The 18,662-nt window shown below is 32.9% G+C and overlaps 1 protein-coding gene across 5 annotated transcripts in view; it reads left to right on the top strand.

The window, feature by feature from the left end:
- Positions 1-18,662, top strand: part of STXBP5 (syntaxin binding protein 5) — a gene marked incomplete at its 5' end in the record, with an annotated part of 160,535 nt that overhangs the window by 138,798 nt on the left and 3,075 nt on the right. For all 5 annotated transcript variants that reach the window (XM_079716847.1, XM_079716848.1, XM_079716849.1 and 2 more), the window contains 2 exons: positions 100-265; positions 11,259-11,370. In XM_079716847.1, coding sequence (XP_079572973.1) covers positions 100-265; positions 11,259-11,370 — 278 coding nt within the window. The remainder of the gene's footprint in view (positions 1-99; positions 266-11,258; positions 11,371-18,662) is intronic.

The following is an 18,662-nucleotide window of genomic DNA, read 5'->3' on the forward strand; positions in this document are numbered from 1 at the left end:
TAAGGTTTATAAGTTCCCTGCTATTTTTACCTCCTCTAGTATTTGTTCAAGACTAAAACCTACCTGTTTATTAACAAGTTTTTAATTTTTTTTCTCAAGTTTGCCGAGTTTAAGACCTCTATTGGATGTGTATTACTTGCCCCTGACCAATATGCGGATAGCCAGAACGTTCTGCTTCACCAACAATGGACAAGCATTATATCTTGTTTCACCTACAGAAATCCAGAGACTCACTTACAGTCAAGAGACCTGTGAAAATCTTCAGGTAAATAACAAAAATATTACTATAATTTCTTCAGAGGTGAAATATTTTCTAAGGTCCCTTATATTGTCCATCCCTTATACTCACAGGAGTGTACAAATGAGCCTACATGAGAAAACTCAAAGCCTTTCTTGAGAGTTTGAGAGCACATGTTTTGAGACTGGTGATAAAGTGTCTTCATCAGACTCTTGTTATAAGAGGGACTCCATCTCCTTGATCCATATTTTTTCTCTCCAGTGATGTCAAAGAAATACAAAATACTACATACATTTTATACCCACTCTCCACATAGAATAAATATCTATTATACAGAAACAAAAAAATGCTTTTTGAAGACCTACGTTAATGTGAAAATAATTGTATCTCTTTTAGAGCAAATGTGTCATTCCTTCTCATACTCTGTAGTTATGAGGATGTATATGCATTATAAGAAAAAATAAGATTTTATAGGTTTCCTCTGAATATTTTTGTTAATCTATTTGTGAGAGATTACAAATTCTTTAAATACAAAACTATATCTTTTTTAAATATCGAGTGCTTTATTTGCTTGCATATATATTAGAAATGATCGGCTTAGCTTCAACTTTTAAAATAAAAGTGCTCTTAAAATATTGGAGCTAAAATATTAATCGATATTTGATATTTAGAGGAAACCGTTATTTAAGGGAACTTCATAGTGAAAGTTTTTGCAATTAATCAGCCCTATTTTCCCGGTTTATAAATTTGAATTTGTGGCTTATTTTTAGAACATGAGCTTAAGAGTCAAGATGACTGAATTTAAGTCCTAGCCGTGCTAGTTACACAATTATGTGACATTAGACAAGTTTCTGTGTCTGAGCTTCATTATCGTTAATATGAGGATAGAAATAATATCTAATGTCATAGGGTCTGATGTAAATTAAAGGAGACAATACACATGAAGTGCTTATTATTAGCACAGTGCTTAGTACTGAATATATGTTCAGTGTCAGATGTTTGTGTTATTTCAGTAAGGTAGACTATACTAGAAACATACTCTTAAATGATATCATAAATCTTGAGAGTGAAACAAAATTACATATCTGATATATTAAATTCCCATTTACATTTGGGTGGATGTGTTTTTTTTAAAGATTCCTAAGTTTCTGAATTAAAATTATGCTTTTTATAGGAAAGGTAAAATTTTCCTGTAGTGTTTTCTTTCATTAGTAAAATGTTACTATATTAAGAAGTAATATGGACAATTGAATATATTCTTAATTCATTTCAATCTGAAATGTGGTCTTAATTCAACTACTCAAAATTCTAAACTTCATCACTTTTCTGGAATCAATTTATCTTATCCTTGGATCAGTGTTTTATTATTTTAGTAAAAATCAATAGCAGCTACAGCAACTTTACCTATTTATGTTTAAATGAACTAGTCACTTAATAGTACACTCAATTTATCTTGATAACTATCTGCTATATGCCTTCATGATATGGTAAGTGAGAAATGAATTCTGTTCAAGGAGCTTGTGACAGAATGTTTTCTTTGGGCAATATTGGCATTTTATTTACCTCTGTATTTTCAGTGCCTAAAAATAATGCCTTGGTAAAAACCTGTTGACTAATGAATACCATGAACTCTGTGATTTCCATAGTACCCTATTACATTGTGCATTTATTTAACTTTAACCAAAAAAATAATTAGGAAGATGTTTATAAACATTAATGGAATTTTTAGCCAAGATGGAATAACAGGAACCAGATTAACCCTCCTGCCTGAAACAACAAAGCATACACAAACATGAAATAATAGTTTTCAAGATCCTAGACATCAGGCAGTGAAATGAAAGTAATCCCTGAGAGACAGGAAACAAAAGAGGTGCCCCAGCATTCATGCCCTGATAGAGTTTCCAGAACATTGCAGAGAGAGCTGTGCAGAGAGAGTACACTAGAGATCTACAAAGGGTGCAAGAGTACTCAGTAGAGTTCTGATCAGCATATACATATGGATAAACTCTTTGTCCAGAGAAAGAACCATCTGAAAGGAATAGAGGATTAGAGGGAAAGGTGCCTTTTCCCAACAGCCAGATGGGAAAAACTTATAATTCATTTATGAGTGTTTTAGTTTCCTAAGGCTGCTGTAACAAATCACCACAAACTTGGTGTCCAAAAACAACATAAATTTATTCTCTTACACTTCTGAAAATTAGAGGTCTGAAATAAGTTTCACTAAGCCAAAATCAAGGTGTTGGCTGGATCATGCTCCTTCCAGAGGCTCTAGAGGAGAATCTGTTCTTTGCCTCTTCCATCTCCTTGTAGCTGCCAGCATCCCTTAGCTAGGGGCCGCATTACTACACTCTCTGCCTCCAAGGTCACATTGCCACCTCCTCTTGTGTGTGTCGAATCTCCCTCTGCCTCTCTTTTTAAAAAGACACTTGTAGCAGCTTCCCTGATGGCGCAGTGGTTGAGAGTCTGCCTGCCGATGCAGGGGACACGGGTTCTTGCCCTGGTCCGGGAAGATCCCACGTGCTGCAGAGTGGCTAGGCCCGTGAGCCATGGCCGCTGAGCCTGCGCGTCTGGAGCCTGTGCTCCGCAACGGGAGAGGCCACCACAGTGAGAGGCCCGCATACCGCAAAAAAAAAAAAAAAAAAAAGATAGGACAGCATGACCCATAATGAGAAGACTAATCAATCAATAGATACCAAGCCATAACTGACACAGACACTAAAATTAGCACAGAAAGACATTGAAGCAATTATAACTGTATTTCATGTGTTTAAAAAGTTAAGTAGGAATATAGAAGATATAGAGGCCAAAGTTGAACTTCTAGACATGAAAATCCAGTGTTAGAGTTGAAAAATATACTGGATGGAATTAACAACAGATAGACATTACAGAAGAAAAGGTTAGGTAACTTGAAAGCACAGCAATAGAAAAAAACAATTGAGCATTTAGACTTGGAAAATTTATAGCACTGAAACACCTATATTATAAAACACTATATTGGAAAAGAAGTTCTCATCAAACCAGTGACTTCAGCTTCTACCTTAAGAAACAGAAAAAGAAGAGCAAGTTAAACCCAAAGTAAACAGAAGAAAGAAAATAATAAATATCCAAGTGGAAATCAATGAAACAGAAAACAGAGAAACAGTAGAAAAACATCAATGAAACCAAAAGCTTGAGCTCTAAAACCAGTAAAATTGGTCTCAAGCCAGACTGATTATGAAGAGAGAAGTGACTTACCAATATCAAGAATGAGAGAAGTGACTACTATAGATTCTACAAATGTTAAAATGGATAATAAGGAAATATTATGAACAACTTTAGGCCAATAAATTCAAAAACCTGGATGAAATGGGCACATTCCTTGTGAGACACATATTCCAAAGCTCACTCAAGAAAAAATAAACAACCTGAAGAGTACTATAGGGAAATTGAAGTTAGAAACCTTGGACAAAGAAAATTCCAGGCCCAGGTGGCTTCACTGGTGAATTCTATCAACATTTCAGGAAGAAATAGTACCAGTTCTATACAAAACTCTTCCAAAAATTAAAGTGGGGAAATGCTTCCCAACTTGTTAATGGTAGGTTCATAGAATATGGTACCAAAACCAGACAAAGATTTTAAAGTAAAGAAAATTGCTTATAGACCAATATACTTCACAAATATAGATGTTAAAATTCTAAAGGAGATTTTAGCAAATTGAATCCAATGGTATATCAGAAGGATAATTCTGGTCATGATAATTCATCATGACCAAGTAGGATTTATCCTGGGAACATGGAGTTGACTTCACATTTGTAAATTGGTCAGTGGAATTCACCATATTAGTAAACTAAAAAAATAGGAAGCAGTTGACAAAATCCAACCTCCTTTCCTGATTTAAAAATAGTCAAACAAGGAATAAGTGGAAACTTAAAGGGCATCTAGGAAAAATCTACACTTAATATAATACTCACTGTTGAGATACTGAATTCTTTTTTCCTTAAGATCGGAAGCTAGAAAGGGATGTTCACTCTCAACACTTCTATTCAGTGTTGTACTTAAGGTTCTAGCCGGTACATTCAGGCAAGAAAAAGAAAGAAAAGTCATCTCGATCGAAAGGGAAAAAATAAGCCTGTTGTTATTCACAGGTGACATGATCATCTATATAGGAAATCCAATGAAATCTACTTCTAAAAACTACTAGAATTTGACAGGGATGCAGGGTATGAGATCAATATGGGGAAAAATTTATTTCTTTACTAGCAATGGACCTTTGGAAATGAAAATTTTTAAAACACCACTTATAATAGGAACGAAAAATATGAAATACTTTGGGATAAATCTGACAAAAAATATGAACGACTTCTACATTGAAATTCACAAAATATTGAAAGAAACTGTTAATAACCTAAATAAATTGAAATATGTTCTTGGGTCACAAAACTCAATATTAGGATATTGATTCTCCCAAAGTTGACCTATAGATTCAAGGCAATCCAAAACAAAATCCAAGTGGGATTTTTTTTTTGTAGGAGTTGACAAGTTTATTCGAAAATTCAGGGAAATGTATGGGAGTAGGCAGAATAGCAGAAAAACTCAAAAAAGAATAAAGTTGAAGGGCTAACCCTACCTGATTTTAAGAACTATTATAAAGCTACAGTGATCAAAAGAGCATGATATTGGCATCAAATTAGATAAATAAATCAATGGAACAGAGTAGAGAGTCTAGAAGTGAACCCACACATACCTGGACAACTGATTATTTTTGTTTCTTGAAGTATAGTTGATGTATAATATTATATAAGTTATAAGTGTACAAATAGTGATTCACAATTTTTAAAGGTTGTATTCCACTTATAGTTATTATAAAATATTAGCTATATTCTGTGTGTTGTACAATATATCCTTTTAGCTTATTTTATACGTTATAGTTTGTACCTCTTAATCCCCTATCCCTATGTTGCCCCTGTCCCCTTCCATCTCCCCACTGGTAACCACTGGTTTGTTCTCTATATCTGTGAGTCTGCTTTTTTGTTATATTCACTAGTATGTTGTATATTTTAGATTCCACATATAAATGATATCATACAGTATTTGTCTTTACCTGACTTATTTCACTTAGCATAATACCCTCCAGGTCCATCCATGTTGCTGCAAATGGCAAAATTCCATTCTTTTTTATGGCTGAGTAGTATTCCTGTGTGTGTGTGTGTGTGTGTGTGTGTGTGTGTGTGTGTGTGTTACATCTCCTTTATCCATTCATCTGTTAATGGACACTGAGGTTGCTTCCATATCTTGGCAGTTGTAAATAATGCTGCTGTGAACACTGGGATGCATGTATCTTTTCAAATTAGTGTTTTTTGTTTTTCTCAGATATATAACCAGGAGTGGAATTACTGGGTCATATGATAGGTCTGTTTTTAGTTTTTTGAGAAACCTCCATACTGCTTTCCACCATGGCTGTACCAATTTACATTCCCACCAACATTCCCAGTGTACAGGGGCTCCTTTTTCTCCACATGGACAACTGATTTTTGACAAAGACACAAAGACAATGCAATAGAGAAAGAATTGCCTTTTCAACAAATTATGCCAGAAAATTGGATGTTAAAATGCAAAAAAAATGAGATTTGATCCATGCCTCTCACTATATACAAAAATTGATGGATCAAAATGGATCATAGACCTACATGTAAATCCTAAAACTGTAACACTTCTAGAGGTAACCTAAGAGAAGATCTTTGTTAACTTCAGTTGGGCAAAGATTTCTTAGCTATGACACCATAAAAGAACAACTTGATAATTTCAACATCAACAAATTTTAAAACTTCTCTTCAAAAGACACTTAAGAAATAAAAAGATAATCCATAGACTGGAAGAAAATCTTGGCAATGTGTCTATTAAAGGATATGTATCCAGAATATGTAAAGGACTCTTAAAGCTCAATAGAAAGAAGACAGACAACTCAGTAAAAACATGGGCAAAATATTTGGACAAATGCTTCACCATGAAGAGATGCTTGACATCATTAGTCATTAGAGAACTGCAAAGTAAAACCACAATGAGATATTGTTAAACACTTACTAGAAAGGCTAAAATTAAAAAGAATACCATGCTAAGTTTTTTTTTTTTTTTTTTTTTGACTTTCATATATTAACTAACCATTTAATAAAGTGGTTCTGGACTTCTCAGATTTGTCCTGAGACTGTCTTCTTTTTTTTTTTTTTTTTTTTTAAATTTTTATTTATTTATTTATGGCTGTGTTGGGTCTTTGTTTCTGTGTGAGGGCTTTCTCTAGTTGTGGCAAGCGGGGGCCACTCTTCATCGCGGTGCGCAGGCCTCTCACTATCGCGGCCTCTCTTGTTGCGGAACACAGGCTCCAGACGCGCAGGCTCAGTAATTGTGGCTCACGGGCCTAGTTGCTCCGTGGCATGTGGGATCTTCCCAGACCAGGGCTCGAACCCGTGTCCCCTGCATTGGCAGGCAGATTCTCAACCACTGCGCCACCAGGGAAGCCCATGCTAAGTTTTGACAAGGATGTAGAGTATCTAGAACTCTAATACACTTCTGATAGGAATGAAAAAACAAAAACAGTACAACCACTTTGGAAAACAGCTTAGCAGTTTTGTAAAAAGTCAAACATCAATGAACCAAAGACATAGTCATTCTACTCCTAGTTTTTTAACTCAAGAGAGAAGTAAATTTATATTCATAGCTGTTTTATTTGTACTAGTCAGAAACTGGAAGTTACCCAAGTGTCCATCAACAGATGAATACTTGATCAAATTATAGTATATCCATACAGTAGAATACAACTCAGCAATAAAAAGGAACGAAATGTTGGTAACATTCAATATCATGGATGAATCTCAAAACAGTTATGCTGAGTGAAATAAGCCAAGCAAAGAAGTGTACACATTGTATGATTCTATTTACATAAAACTAAAGAAAATACAAATTAATCTGTGGTGAGAGAAAGCAGATTGGCAGTTACTTAGAGATAGGAGGTCAAGAAGGGGGGTGAGAGAAGATTTTACAGAGAGGCACAAGGAAATGCAAGTGATGGATATTCACTTTCTTTATGGTGGTCATGATTTTAAGGGCATATGTGTATGTCAAAACTTGGCAGTTTTTACACTTTAAGTATATGCAGTTTATTATGTCAATTACCTCAATAAAACTATTTTTAAAAATTAATGGATTTCAGGACTTTTTATTGGCATTAAAGTGCAGTTAGTCAAAAGTATATGTTTATGGATCGAAATACTTAAATTTCTTTCTACAGCATTATTCTAACCATATCTTGAGTGAAAACACAAGGAAAATTTACAAGTTGTCTTTCAAATTGATGACTTGATTTATCTGTGAAACTTAAATAAAACTTACCATAATCATAAAGAGGTGGAACATACCGATTAATTCAGTTTAAACAATTAAGTTAATAACTGTTCTAAGCACCTCAAGATTGTAACTTATAAACAAAACTCCAGGTATTCACTGTAAAAAGTTGATGACAGTTGAACTGTTTAGGTTCTCTTGAATATATTATGCAGCAATACTGAAATTTATTACTGTGCTTATCTTGGAAGATATTCATGTAGTCTCAATATTCTTATAACAGAGAGTTTTCTTAATCAAAGTTATTAAAATCAGTGATTATTTGATGTAATAAAAAGAGTTTAGTTATTATAAATAATACTGCTGTGAATATTGGTGTTTTTATTTTCTTCAGATATATACTGAAGAAAGTGGAATTTTGGATCATAAGGTAGTTCTATTTTTAGTTTTTTGAAGAACTTCCATACTGTTTTCCATAGTGGCTGCACCAATTCACATTCCCATCAAGAGTGCACTATGGTTTCCTCTCCTCCACACCCTTACCATCATTTGTTATTTGTAGGCTTTTTGATGATAGCCATTCTGACAGCAACCAAGATATGGAAGCAACCTAAGTGTCCCATCAGCAGATGGATGTATAAAGAAGATGTGATAGATAGATACATACATACATACATACATACAATGGAGTACTACTTAAACATAAAAAAGAATGAAATTTTGCCAGTTGCAACAACACATATGGACCTGGAGGGTGTTGTGCTGAGTGAAATAAGTCAGACAGAGAAAAGCATACTGTACATTATCACTTATGTGTGGAATCTAAAAAATAAAACAAACGAATGAATATAACAAAACAGAAAAGATTCACAGATAGAGAAAGCAAACTAGTAGTTACGGGTGGGGAGAGGGAAGAAGGGAGGGACAATATAGGGGTAAGGGATTAAGAGGTACAAACAACTATGTATAAAATAAATAAGCTCTAAGGATATATTTTACAGTACAGAGAATATAGCCAATATTTTGTAATAACTTTAAATGGAGTATAATCTATACAAATATTTAATCACTCTGTTGTACATCTGAAACTAATATAATATTATAAATCAACTATACTTCAATTTAAGAAAAAGAGTAGTGACGAACAAAGCACTTACATTGACTCATTCATGAAATTAGTCCTATATTTTAGCACTTAAGCTTATAAACACAAATGACAAATGAAATCCAACTGTCTGACATCAAACAAGTATACTTGTTTCTATATATTCATATTTTAGAGTAGTTTAAAAGCTCCAGACATCGTTTCAGACATACAGTTTCCTATTACTAGATGTAGAGAAATATCACAGATAGTACAAATCTATTTCGATTTCACCAACATTTATTAGTCATTAAAGTTAAGTGTTCTAAAGAGTAAATTTATCATAATTAAAATCCTTATTTAGATACAAGTGAAAAAATACCTATAGATACTATTTTATATTGCTGAAATATATACATTTTTAACATCAGTACTTCTCCCCAAATCCTAATACTAACTGCAGACAGACTCATTAAGAAATACCTAATTTTAAACTTCCTTCAAAGATAGCTATTCACAATGTTAATCTAATGATAAATGACTTGCGTATTTTCTAATTTGTTTCATCTCTGTGTGAAAGGAGATTTTTCTGTTTAGTGTATATATCATTGAGTGTCTGATCTTGGAATTGTATGTTATCTTCAGTTTATTAAAGATAATCTTCACTATCTTTCATCCTGGTATCCTTTAATCTTTAATCTTTAATCCTTCATTATCTTTAATCTTTAATCCTGGTAACATTCCCAAGAGGTAAGTATTTGTATCACTTCTTTATAAAGTTGAGGAAACCAGTTCCCTGGGAGACTGAATTGCCTAAGATTGCTCTGCAAGTAAAAGTCAGAGGTGAGAGTCAAACCCAGGTCCACATGGTTCCAAAGTTTATACTCATTCCAGTACACTGTGGTGATTCTTGATTTATAACTGTAATCTTTGGATTTTTAAATTTCTTAACTTTACATTTGTAAGATTGCAAGCTCATTAAACACCAAATAAATTAAGAGCTGTAAACCATAATTCTAAAGTGAGGTAAATTTCAAAAAACATTTTTATGCTGCGACTCTTTGTGTGTGTGTGTATATATATATATGTCATATTACTCTTGATTTAGCATAAAAGACACTCAAATGGTAGCTATTTGCCATTTGTTTTATCAATTTAATAGATACAGTTTAAATTAGAATCTGTTAAGTACAGTATAAAAAAGAATGGAAATATGCCTAAAATCGTCTTCTTTATATAGGCTAATATAAATTTGAATTAAATAATAGGTATTAGTATATTCTATGGTGGGTTTTAGCAAGTTTGATTTATTGACTTCAGAAAGTTTTTTGTTCTACTTTTACTCCACTTTATAGAAATCCAGAGGAAGAGAATGAAAATGTAAAGCCTTCAATCCACTTCAACATTATAAATGAAACTCTGTGTTGTATAATGTTAATATTATCTCCTTTCATTTATAATCTGGTTGGAGAGACAACATTGATATGCATATATCTGGGAATTCCTTGGTGGTTCAACAGTTAAGACTCTGGCTCTCGCTGCCGTGGGCCCGGGTTCAATCCCTGGTTGGGGAACTAAAATCCCACAAGCTGCGTGGTGCAGCCAAATATATATATATGTGTACAGATATATCTAAATGTAAAACCTTTGGACATCCTTTATTAACCTTCTTAGCCCATCCCTAAGGAAGAAACTCTAAAAAATACATACTTTAGCTCCAACTGTAATAATGTAATATCAGAATACAACAGAACTACCTGGAACCAGTGGTGTACTTGTCCTTTGTATCATAGCTACTTCTCTTTAATGGGCAGAAATGCAATCCCAAAGACTCACTATACTTTTATTTTGCTTCTAAAGCTTCCCAAAACTGCCTTGCAAATAATATTGCTACCATCCTTTTTTTTTATAGAAACTCCTCTTCCCTCTTTATGTCTCATCTACAAAGTCAGTTAGATGTCAGCAATTTTTCTTGTCTCCTGACTTACTTTTACCATTTCTGTGCTCTGAAGAATATTGACAAAAATTTCAGAAAACTCTGACAATATAAAATGAAGCCTTCCCATCTCCCTGCCAGATTTCTGAAATTCCAGGTTTATGTTGGCATAATTCTCTTCCCAGCATTTGTTTATGAAAAAAGAAGTATGTATGTCTTTCTAAACTACTAATTTTCAGACTCAGCTATTTTGGATAATTCCAAGACTGTGTATCATCATTACACTGGAGTTTTCAACTTGCTAATAGATTTTCTTCTTTCTAATGTAAGAAGACCTAGTTATTAATCCAGTTACCAATTCCTGATAAGAGTTATATGAACACTTTGTCATTAAGATTGGAATCTCCTTACAATTTAAGCAGGAATATCATCTTTGCTTAAAATGTGAAAAAAGTAATCTAGCCAAAGTAGCAAGCAGCAAGTTATTCTTAGTCAAGTTAGTCTTAATAACTTACTGTTTGACCAAGTCAGAATGTTCTAGATCTGATCATTTGAAGTGTACTCATTGTTTGTGAACCTCAACAGGTAATGTAAGTTTGAGTTAAAGAGTTTACAGTGATGGTTTTGTGAATTATAGTTTAGTGTCCCTGAAGCTTTAACAATTACAATTTGTTTTGATTTTAAAGGAAATGTTGGGTGAACTCTTCACTCCTGTAGAAACACCTGAAGCACCAAACAGGGGATTCTTTAAAGGCTTGTTTGGAGGTGGTGCACAATCTCTTGATAGAGAAGAACTATGTAAGTTGATTTATTTAATTTGGATAATATGTCTATAAATCAGAAACATCCAAGCCATATAAATTTTTCTTACATGTATAAATTATGTTCACCTTTATCCTCTCTGTCACAACAATTGATAAATCCATGTTTTAGCAAAATACATAAAATGATATTCTGCCATATTCTAACTCAAGTCAGGGGAATAGTTTACTCTGGAAACCAAAATCAGAATGGCTTCAGGTGGCTAAAAAGGAATATTCACAGCTTTAAATGAATAATTTAAAAAGTATTTTTTGACTTTCATTAAATATGATCTTCATTATTTTAATTCTGTAATTGACTTTAGTTGATGACCTTAACTTTGAAAAAGTTTTTACTTAAACATTTATTTTATCTTACATAACTTCCAGAACTAGTCTCATTGCACTTAGAAGATTATTTAAAATATAAAATCTGGTTCATCTACTACCTTCCATAGAATTGGCACAAATCAGAAATTGAATGAATCAATGAATGTCTGACCTTTCTTTCAAATAGGAGCTCTTAGCTATCCTTGAATTTTTATTTTCTTTTATTCTTTCTTTTTTGCTAGAATATTTTAGAGTTTTCCTTTTCTGTTTGGTTGACTAGAAAGACTGTAAGATTAAATACCAGCAAGTAAGTGTGTAGTGCAAGTTCATTTTAAAAACTTACCCAAATGACTGTTCAGTCATCTGGGTAATGAGGATTGGTCAGTTTTAATTCATTTAAAAAATGAAGACTGTTCTTCAAGTCATGGGGGACAGATATTTTAGAATAACATTCTTACTGAGGTTAATAGACAAAGTTATACAAAATTCAAACATACGTACATTTTTGACTTCTCAAAAACATCGAAGAGCTAACAGTATAGTGAAGACAGTATCCGTGGGGAAAGGTGGTGAGCGTGGCAACCTGAGGCCACTTTTACCCTGGAGTACTTTGCTAATCTAAAGCAGCAAGCTGAGATTCTAAACTGTGTTAGGACTAGCAAGGTAGGCTCCCAGAATTGGCTAAGATGGGAACCCTGATAAATAATTCTTTCTCTTTGCAAGGACCCCAAAGGGCCACAGCTTAAGAGTAAAGGTGAACTGGAAGTAAATCAGCACATACACACACACACAGACACACAGACTTTCAGCTCAGCTTGAGATGATCTGAGTGGCCCAGAAAACTTTCAACTTTAATTAAGATTTTTGCAAACTGCTAAAGTCCCCAGCAACTGGCAGATTCAAATGAAAATGTCCTCTAAAGAAAGGTAACATATTCAGAGTCCTCAAATCATTTTTAGAAATAATTTTTCAAATATGTAGTCAGGTAATCCGGAATACTAGGAATCAACACCATGATCAATAAAACAGAAAAAGCCAAAGCAGAATCACAGGTACTTCAAATATTGGAATCATCAGACACAGACTATAAAATAATTATTCATATTATGTTCAAGAGGATAAGTATCAATACCATGCCTGAATATTTTATCAGGTAACTGAAAACTATAAAATCAATACAACAAATGTGTAAAAGACTAAAATGAAATTCTAGAAATGAAAGATTCAGAAACCAAGATTAAAAGCTTAGTGGATGAATTTAACCACAAATTAGACACAAGTGAACAAAGAATTACATAACTTAAACATAGGTCAAAATAAAACATCCAGAATGTAGCACAGAGAAGCAAAAAGATGTAAGATACATAGGAGAAGATAAAGGAAATAGAAGTTGCAGTGAGAGGGGCTAACATATGTTAGACCTTCTCAAGAAGGAGATAGGAAACAATGTGAAGGAGAATCAATATGTAAAGAGATATGGCTGGGAATTTTTCAGAATTGATAGAAGACAGCAATTCACATATTTAAGAAGCCAATTAATTCCAAGAAAGATATTTTTTAAAAATCCACAACTAGATAGGTCACATGAAAATAATGTGTATCAAAAATAAAGAGAAAAACTTTCAAGTGGCTAGAGAAAAATGATAGGTACCTTTTAAAAACAAGTTATGGACTGAGTTCTCAACAGCCAAGGTAATAGGATGATCTTCTATCGTCCTATTATCAGAAGATAGTACTTAATCTAGAACTCTATACTGAAAAGAAAATATTCTTCAAGAAAAAGAGAGTTTTAGGCAAGTGAACAAATAAGCCTCACTATCACACTAAAGATAATGCTAAAGGATGTACTTCAAATAGAAGGGAAATAATCTTGATGGAATGTCAGAAATATAGGAAACAATGCTTTGGAAAGAAAGTAATAAATACATGCATAATTATAATTACTGAAATCTTTATAAACTATAAAGCAAAGTCTTGTGGTATGTGTATACACACATAAATAAACAATGTGATCCAAAATATTGCATAAAATCAAGGTAATTAGAAAGGATAAATGGATTTGAGGTGATCTGAGCTCCCTGCATTTTTTGAGAGACTTGTAAAAAGTATCTGTTAGCATTAATAAGTTAAGGATTCTTGTTGTCATTTCTAGGATGACCTCTGTAACCTAGAAAAGTAGTACATAACTTGATGAATAGCAGGAAGACCACAGTCCTTCCAAAAGGAGGGAAGAAAGAACACAAAACAGGAGAGATAACTAGAAAGCACATGAAGGATGGTAGATTTACTTAAATATAAATAACCGTAGTAAATGTAGGTAGAATAAATACTCTAGTTAAAAGATAGAGACTATGAGGCTAAATTTTAAAAGAAGGATAAGTTTATTGCTTACAGAAGACACATTTAAGATATAAGAGATAAATACTACCAAATGTAAAACAGATAGCTAGTGGGAAGCAGCTGCAAAGCACAGGGAGATCAGCTCCTTGCTTTGTGACCACCTAGAGGGGTTGGATAGGGAGGATGGGAGGGAGACGCAAGAGGGAGGAGATATGAAGATATATGTATATGTATAGCTGATACACTTTGTTATAAAGCAGAAACTAACACACCATTGTAAAGCAATTATACTCCAATAAAGATGTTAAAAATTTTTTTAAATAAAACATAAAATAAAATATAAGAGCACAAGAAGATTGAAATTTTAAAAGGTAGACAAGCACAAACGCAAATGAATCATCTGCCTGGTATGACTATGTTAATATCAGAAAGAGTAAACATTAAGGCATTATTAAGTATACCTAATATTTTGACTTCAGTATATATAAAAAACAAATATGGACATAACTGCTAGAAGAGACAATTTCTCAATCATAGTGGGGACTTCTAAAATATATCCATTGATTGAGATATAACAGCAGATAAAAAATAGGTTGCAAGGGTACAGAGATATTAACAACACAATGAACTTAAACCTAAAGAACATTACAGAATATACATTTTCAAACACATACAGAATGTTCATAAAATGTATTCTATTGATATTTGTAGGGAAATTATAGATGAATACTGAAGTATTTTGGAGTAAAATATCAATTTCTATAATAATTTTTAAGTATTCCATTCAAAAATTATATATATATACAGACACAGTCAAATGGCAAAAAAAAAAAAAAATGTTATCTATTACCAAAATTAGATCATGGATATATGGATGTTTATTATACAATTCTTTTTACTTTCCTATATGTTTGAAACTTACATTATAAAAAGTTAGGGGTTTTTTTTAAGTTTACGTTATGTTAGATGATTTTTTTAAAAAATCAACAGATTTCAATGGATTAGAATTAAGAGTGTGTGATCTAATCACAATGCAGATGATATGTCAAGACCAAGTTTGCATTGTTCCAGGAATTCAAAGCTGATTTTTTCTTTTTTAAAAAGTTAATTGGTAGTTCACCACATTAACAGATTAAAGAGAAAAATCATACCACCACCACAATAAGTGCAAAAAAGATGTGTTAAAATTCAGTATCCATTCATGATAAAAATTCCTAGAAAGTAATTTGATAAATTATAGCTACAAATGATACAACATTTAACTACCAAAACTCTATAGCAAATATCACACTTAGTATAGGAACATTAAAAAATATTTTAAATTTTTCCTTTGAGATAAGGTATGAGATATATAATTCTGTTACCACATATATTCAACAATGTATTAAAGTCCCTAGAGATAAAGCAGAAACTAATTTTTAAAAATAAATAAATAAATAAATAATAAAGAATTAAAAAAAAAAAGTCCCTAGAGAGTGTGGAAAAGGAATTAAAAAGAAAGAAAAGGTACAATAATAGGATAGGGAGAACAAAATAATCACTTGTGAATGTTTGATATGATGACATATTTAGAAAGCCTAAAAAATCTGTAGATAAATCATTAGAAATAATGGTTTAGTAAACTGACTAGATACAATCAGCATATAAAAATAAAATTTATTCATATCATATTAACAGTAAAAAATGAAATTTTAAAAATTGTTCTTTGTATTAGTTTTCCATTGCTGCTATAACAAATTACCACAAACTTAGTGACTTGAAACAACAGAAATTCTATTATCTTACAGTTTTATAGGTTAGAAATCAACATGGGTCTCACTGGTGTGTTACCAGGACTGTGTTCCTTGTTGGAAGCTTTAGGAGAGAATGGTTTCCTTGCCTTTTTCATCACCTCATAGCTGGTGATGCTTTCCTTAATCTTCAAAGCTAGCAACTTTTTTGCATCTCTCTGTTTTTCTGAAGCCACATTTCTCTGCCCACAGCTGGGGAAAGCTCTTTGCTTTTAAGAACACATGTGATTACATTGGGTTTACCTGTATAATTAGTCTACATTTAGGTCTTTAACTTAATCACATCTGCAGAGTCCCTTTTCCTGCGAAGGTAACATATTCACAGGTTCCAGGAATTAGAGTGTTGTCATCTTTGGGGGTTTGGGGGGGCCATTATTCTACCTACCACAAGAGTATCAAAAAAATCAAATACCTAGAAATAAATCTTAACAGAAGATGCTCAGGGACCTCCATGGGGAAGGTAGACAGTTATCGAACTTCATTGAGAGATGTTAATGACCCAAATAAATGAAGAGAAATACCATGTTTGTGTGGTAGAAGATGCAATAAGAACATCCCTTCTCCCAAAACTGATATATGCATGTACACAAACGTTTAATGAAGTCCTTATCAACACCCCCCCAAATTTTGTAACTGATTCTAAATTTTATATAGGAATTCAAAGGGTCTCACTACTTCTGTGAGTATATTATACTAGAGGCTTTAACCAGGACAGTTAGGCAAGAACAGGAAATACAGGCATGCAGGTTTGGAATGGAAGAAGTAAAATTACCTCTCTTCACAGATGACATAACCCTGCATATAGCAGATCTTAAGGAAACCACACACACACCAAAAAAAAACATTCTAGGGAGTTCCCTAGCGGTCCAGTGGTTAGGGCTTGGCGCTTTCACTGCTGTAGCCCCAGATTCAATACCTGGTCAGGGAACTAAGATCCCACAAACTGCACTGCATGGCCAAAAAATTTTTTAAATTAAAAAAAATTTTTAAACACATTCTAGCCAATAAACAAGTTCAGCAAGATTTTATACAAGATCCATATAAAAAATCGATTGCATTTCTGTACACTAGCAATGAACAAACCAAAAATTAAGCAAACAATTTCATTTATAATAGCATCAGAAAGAAAAAATACTAAAACATATACTAAACATATGGAAAACATACTAAAACATATACTAAAAACGTCAAACATCATTTAAAGAAATTAAGACATAAATAAATGGATTAATATCTTACATTCATGGATTGGAATATTTAATATTGCTAAGATGGCAGTACTCCCCAGGTTGATCTATACATTCAACACAGTCCCTGTCAAAGTCCAAGCTGGTTTTTTGAAGAAAGAAACAAGCTGTTCCTAAGATTCATATGGAAATGGAAAGGATCCAAAATAGCCACACACACAATTTTATCTGAAAAGAAGAAAGAAGATACAGGACTCACACATTTTGATTTCCAAAGCTGCTACAAAGCTGTAATCATCAAGAGAGTGTGGTACTGGCATTAAGGTAGATACATAGACTAATAGAATAGAATTGAGAGTCCAGAAGTAAGCCCATACATGTATGGTCAATTGATTTTCTACAAGGATACCAAGAAACTTCAATGGTGAAAGAGTGGTCTTTTTGACAGATGGTGTTGGGACAATGGATATCCACATGCAAAAGAATGGATTGGACCCCGACCTCACACCATACACAAAAATTAACTCAGAGTGGATCAAAGACCTCAATGTAAGAGCTAAAACTATAAAACTCTTAGGAGAAAACCTAAGTATAAATCTTTGTGACCTTAGATTAGGCAATGGTTTCTCAGATATGACACCTAAATCATAAGCCACCAAAGAAAAAAATAGATAAATTGGATTTCATCAGAATTAAAAGTCAAAAAAGATAGTCTGATATCTCATGAGTCTAATATCGAGTGTTAAAAAATTCTTCCAACTCAACAATAAAAAACCAAATAGCCCAATTTTTAAATGGGCAAAAGGTTTGAATAGACTTTTCTCCAAAGAAAATATACAAATGGCCAATAAACACATGAAAAGATGCTCAATATCATTTGTCATTAGAGAAATGCAAATCAAAACCACAATGAAATATCACTTCACATTTACTAGGATGGTTGTAATCAAAAAGATGTACAGTAACAAATCTTCTCAAGGATATGGAGAAATCGAAACCCTCACAAGTTGCTGGTGGAAATGTAAAATAATGTAACCTCTTTGGAAAACTCTGGCAGTTCCTCAAGAAGTTAAACATAAAGTTATATGACCCAACAATTCTACTACTGAGTATATACCCAAGAGAATTGAAAACACATGTTCACACAAAAACTTGTACTAGTGTTCATAGCAGCATTATTCATAGTAGCCAAAAAGTGAAAACAACTCAAATATCCATCAACTGATGAACAGATAAACAAAATGTCATATATCCATATCCATACAATGGAATATTATTCAGTTATTAAAAAGGATGAAGTACTGATACATGCTACAATATGGTTGAATCTTGACAGTAAGTGAAAGAAGCCAGACACAAATCCACAGAGTGTGTGAATCATTTGTATGAAATGTTCAGAACAGGAAAATATATGGAGACAGAGAGTGGATTATTGATGGCCAAGGACTAAGAAGTGGAGGAAATGGAAAGTGACAGCTAATAATCATGGGTTTGTTTGGGTGTTTTGTTTTGTGTTTGAGTAATTAAAATGCTCGAGAATTAGTGATGGTAGTTGTACAACCTTCTGAATAAACTAAAATTTACTGAATTGTTCAAGGCCAAATTTTATGGTATGAGTTACATTTCTAAAGAAAGAAATGTAT

Source organism: Hyperoodon ampullatus (genome assembly GCF_949752795.1).
Source record: "Hyperoodon ampullatus genome assembly, chromosome: 12".
NCBI classification, from domain to species: domain Eukaryota; kingdom Metazoa; phylum Chordata; class Mammalia; order Artiodactyla; family Ziphiidae; genus Hyperoodon; species Hyperoodon ampullatus.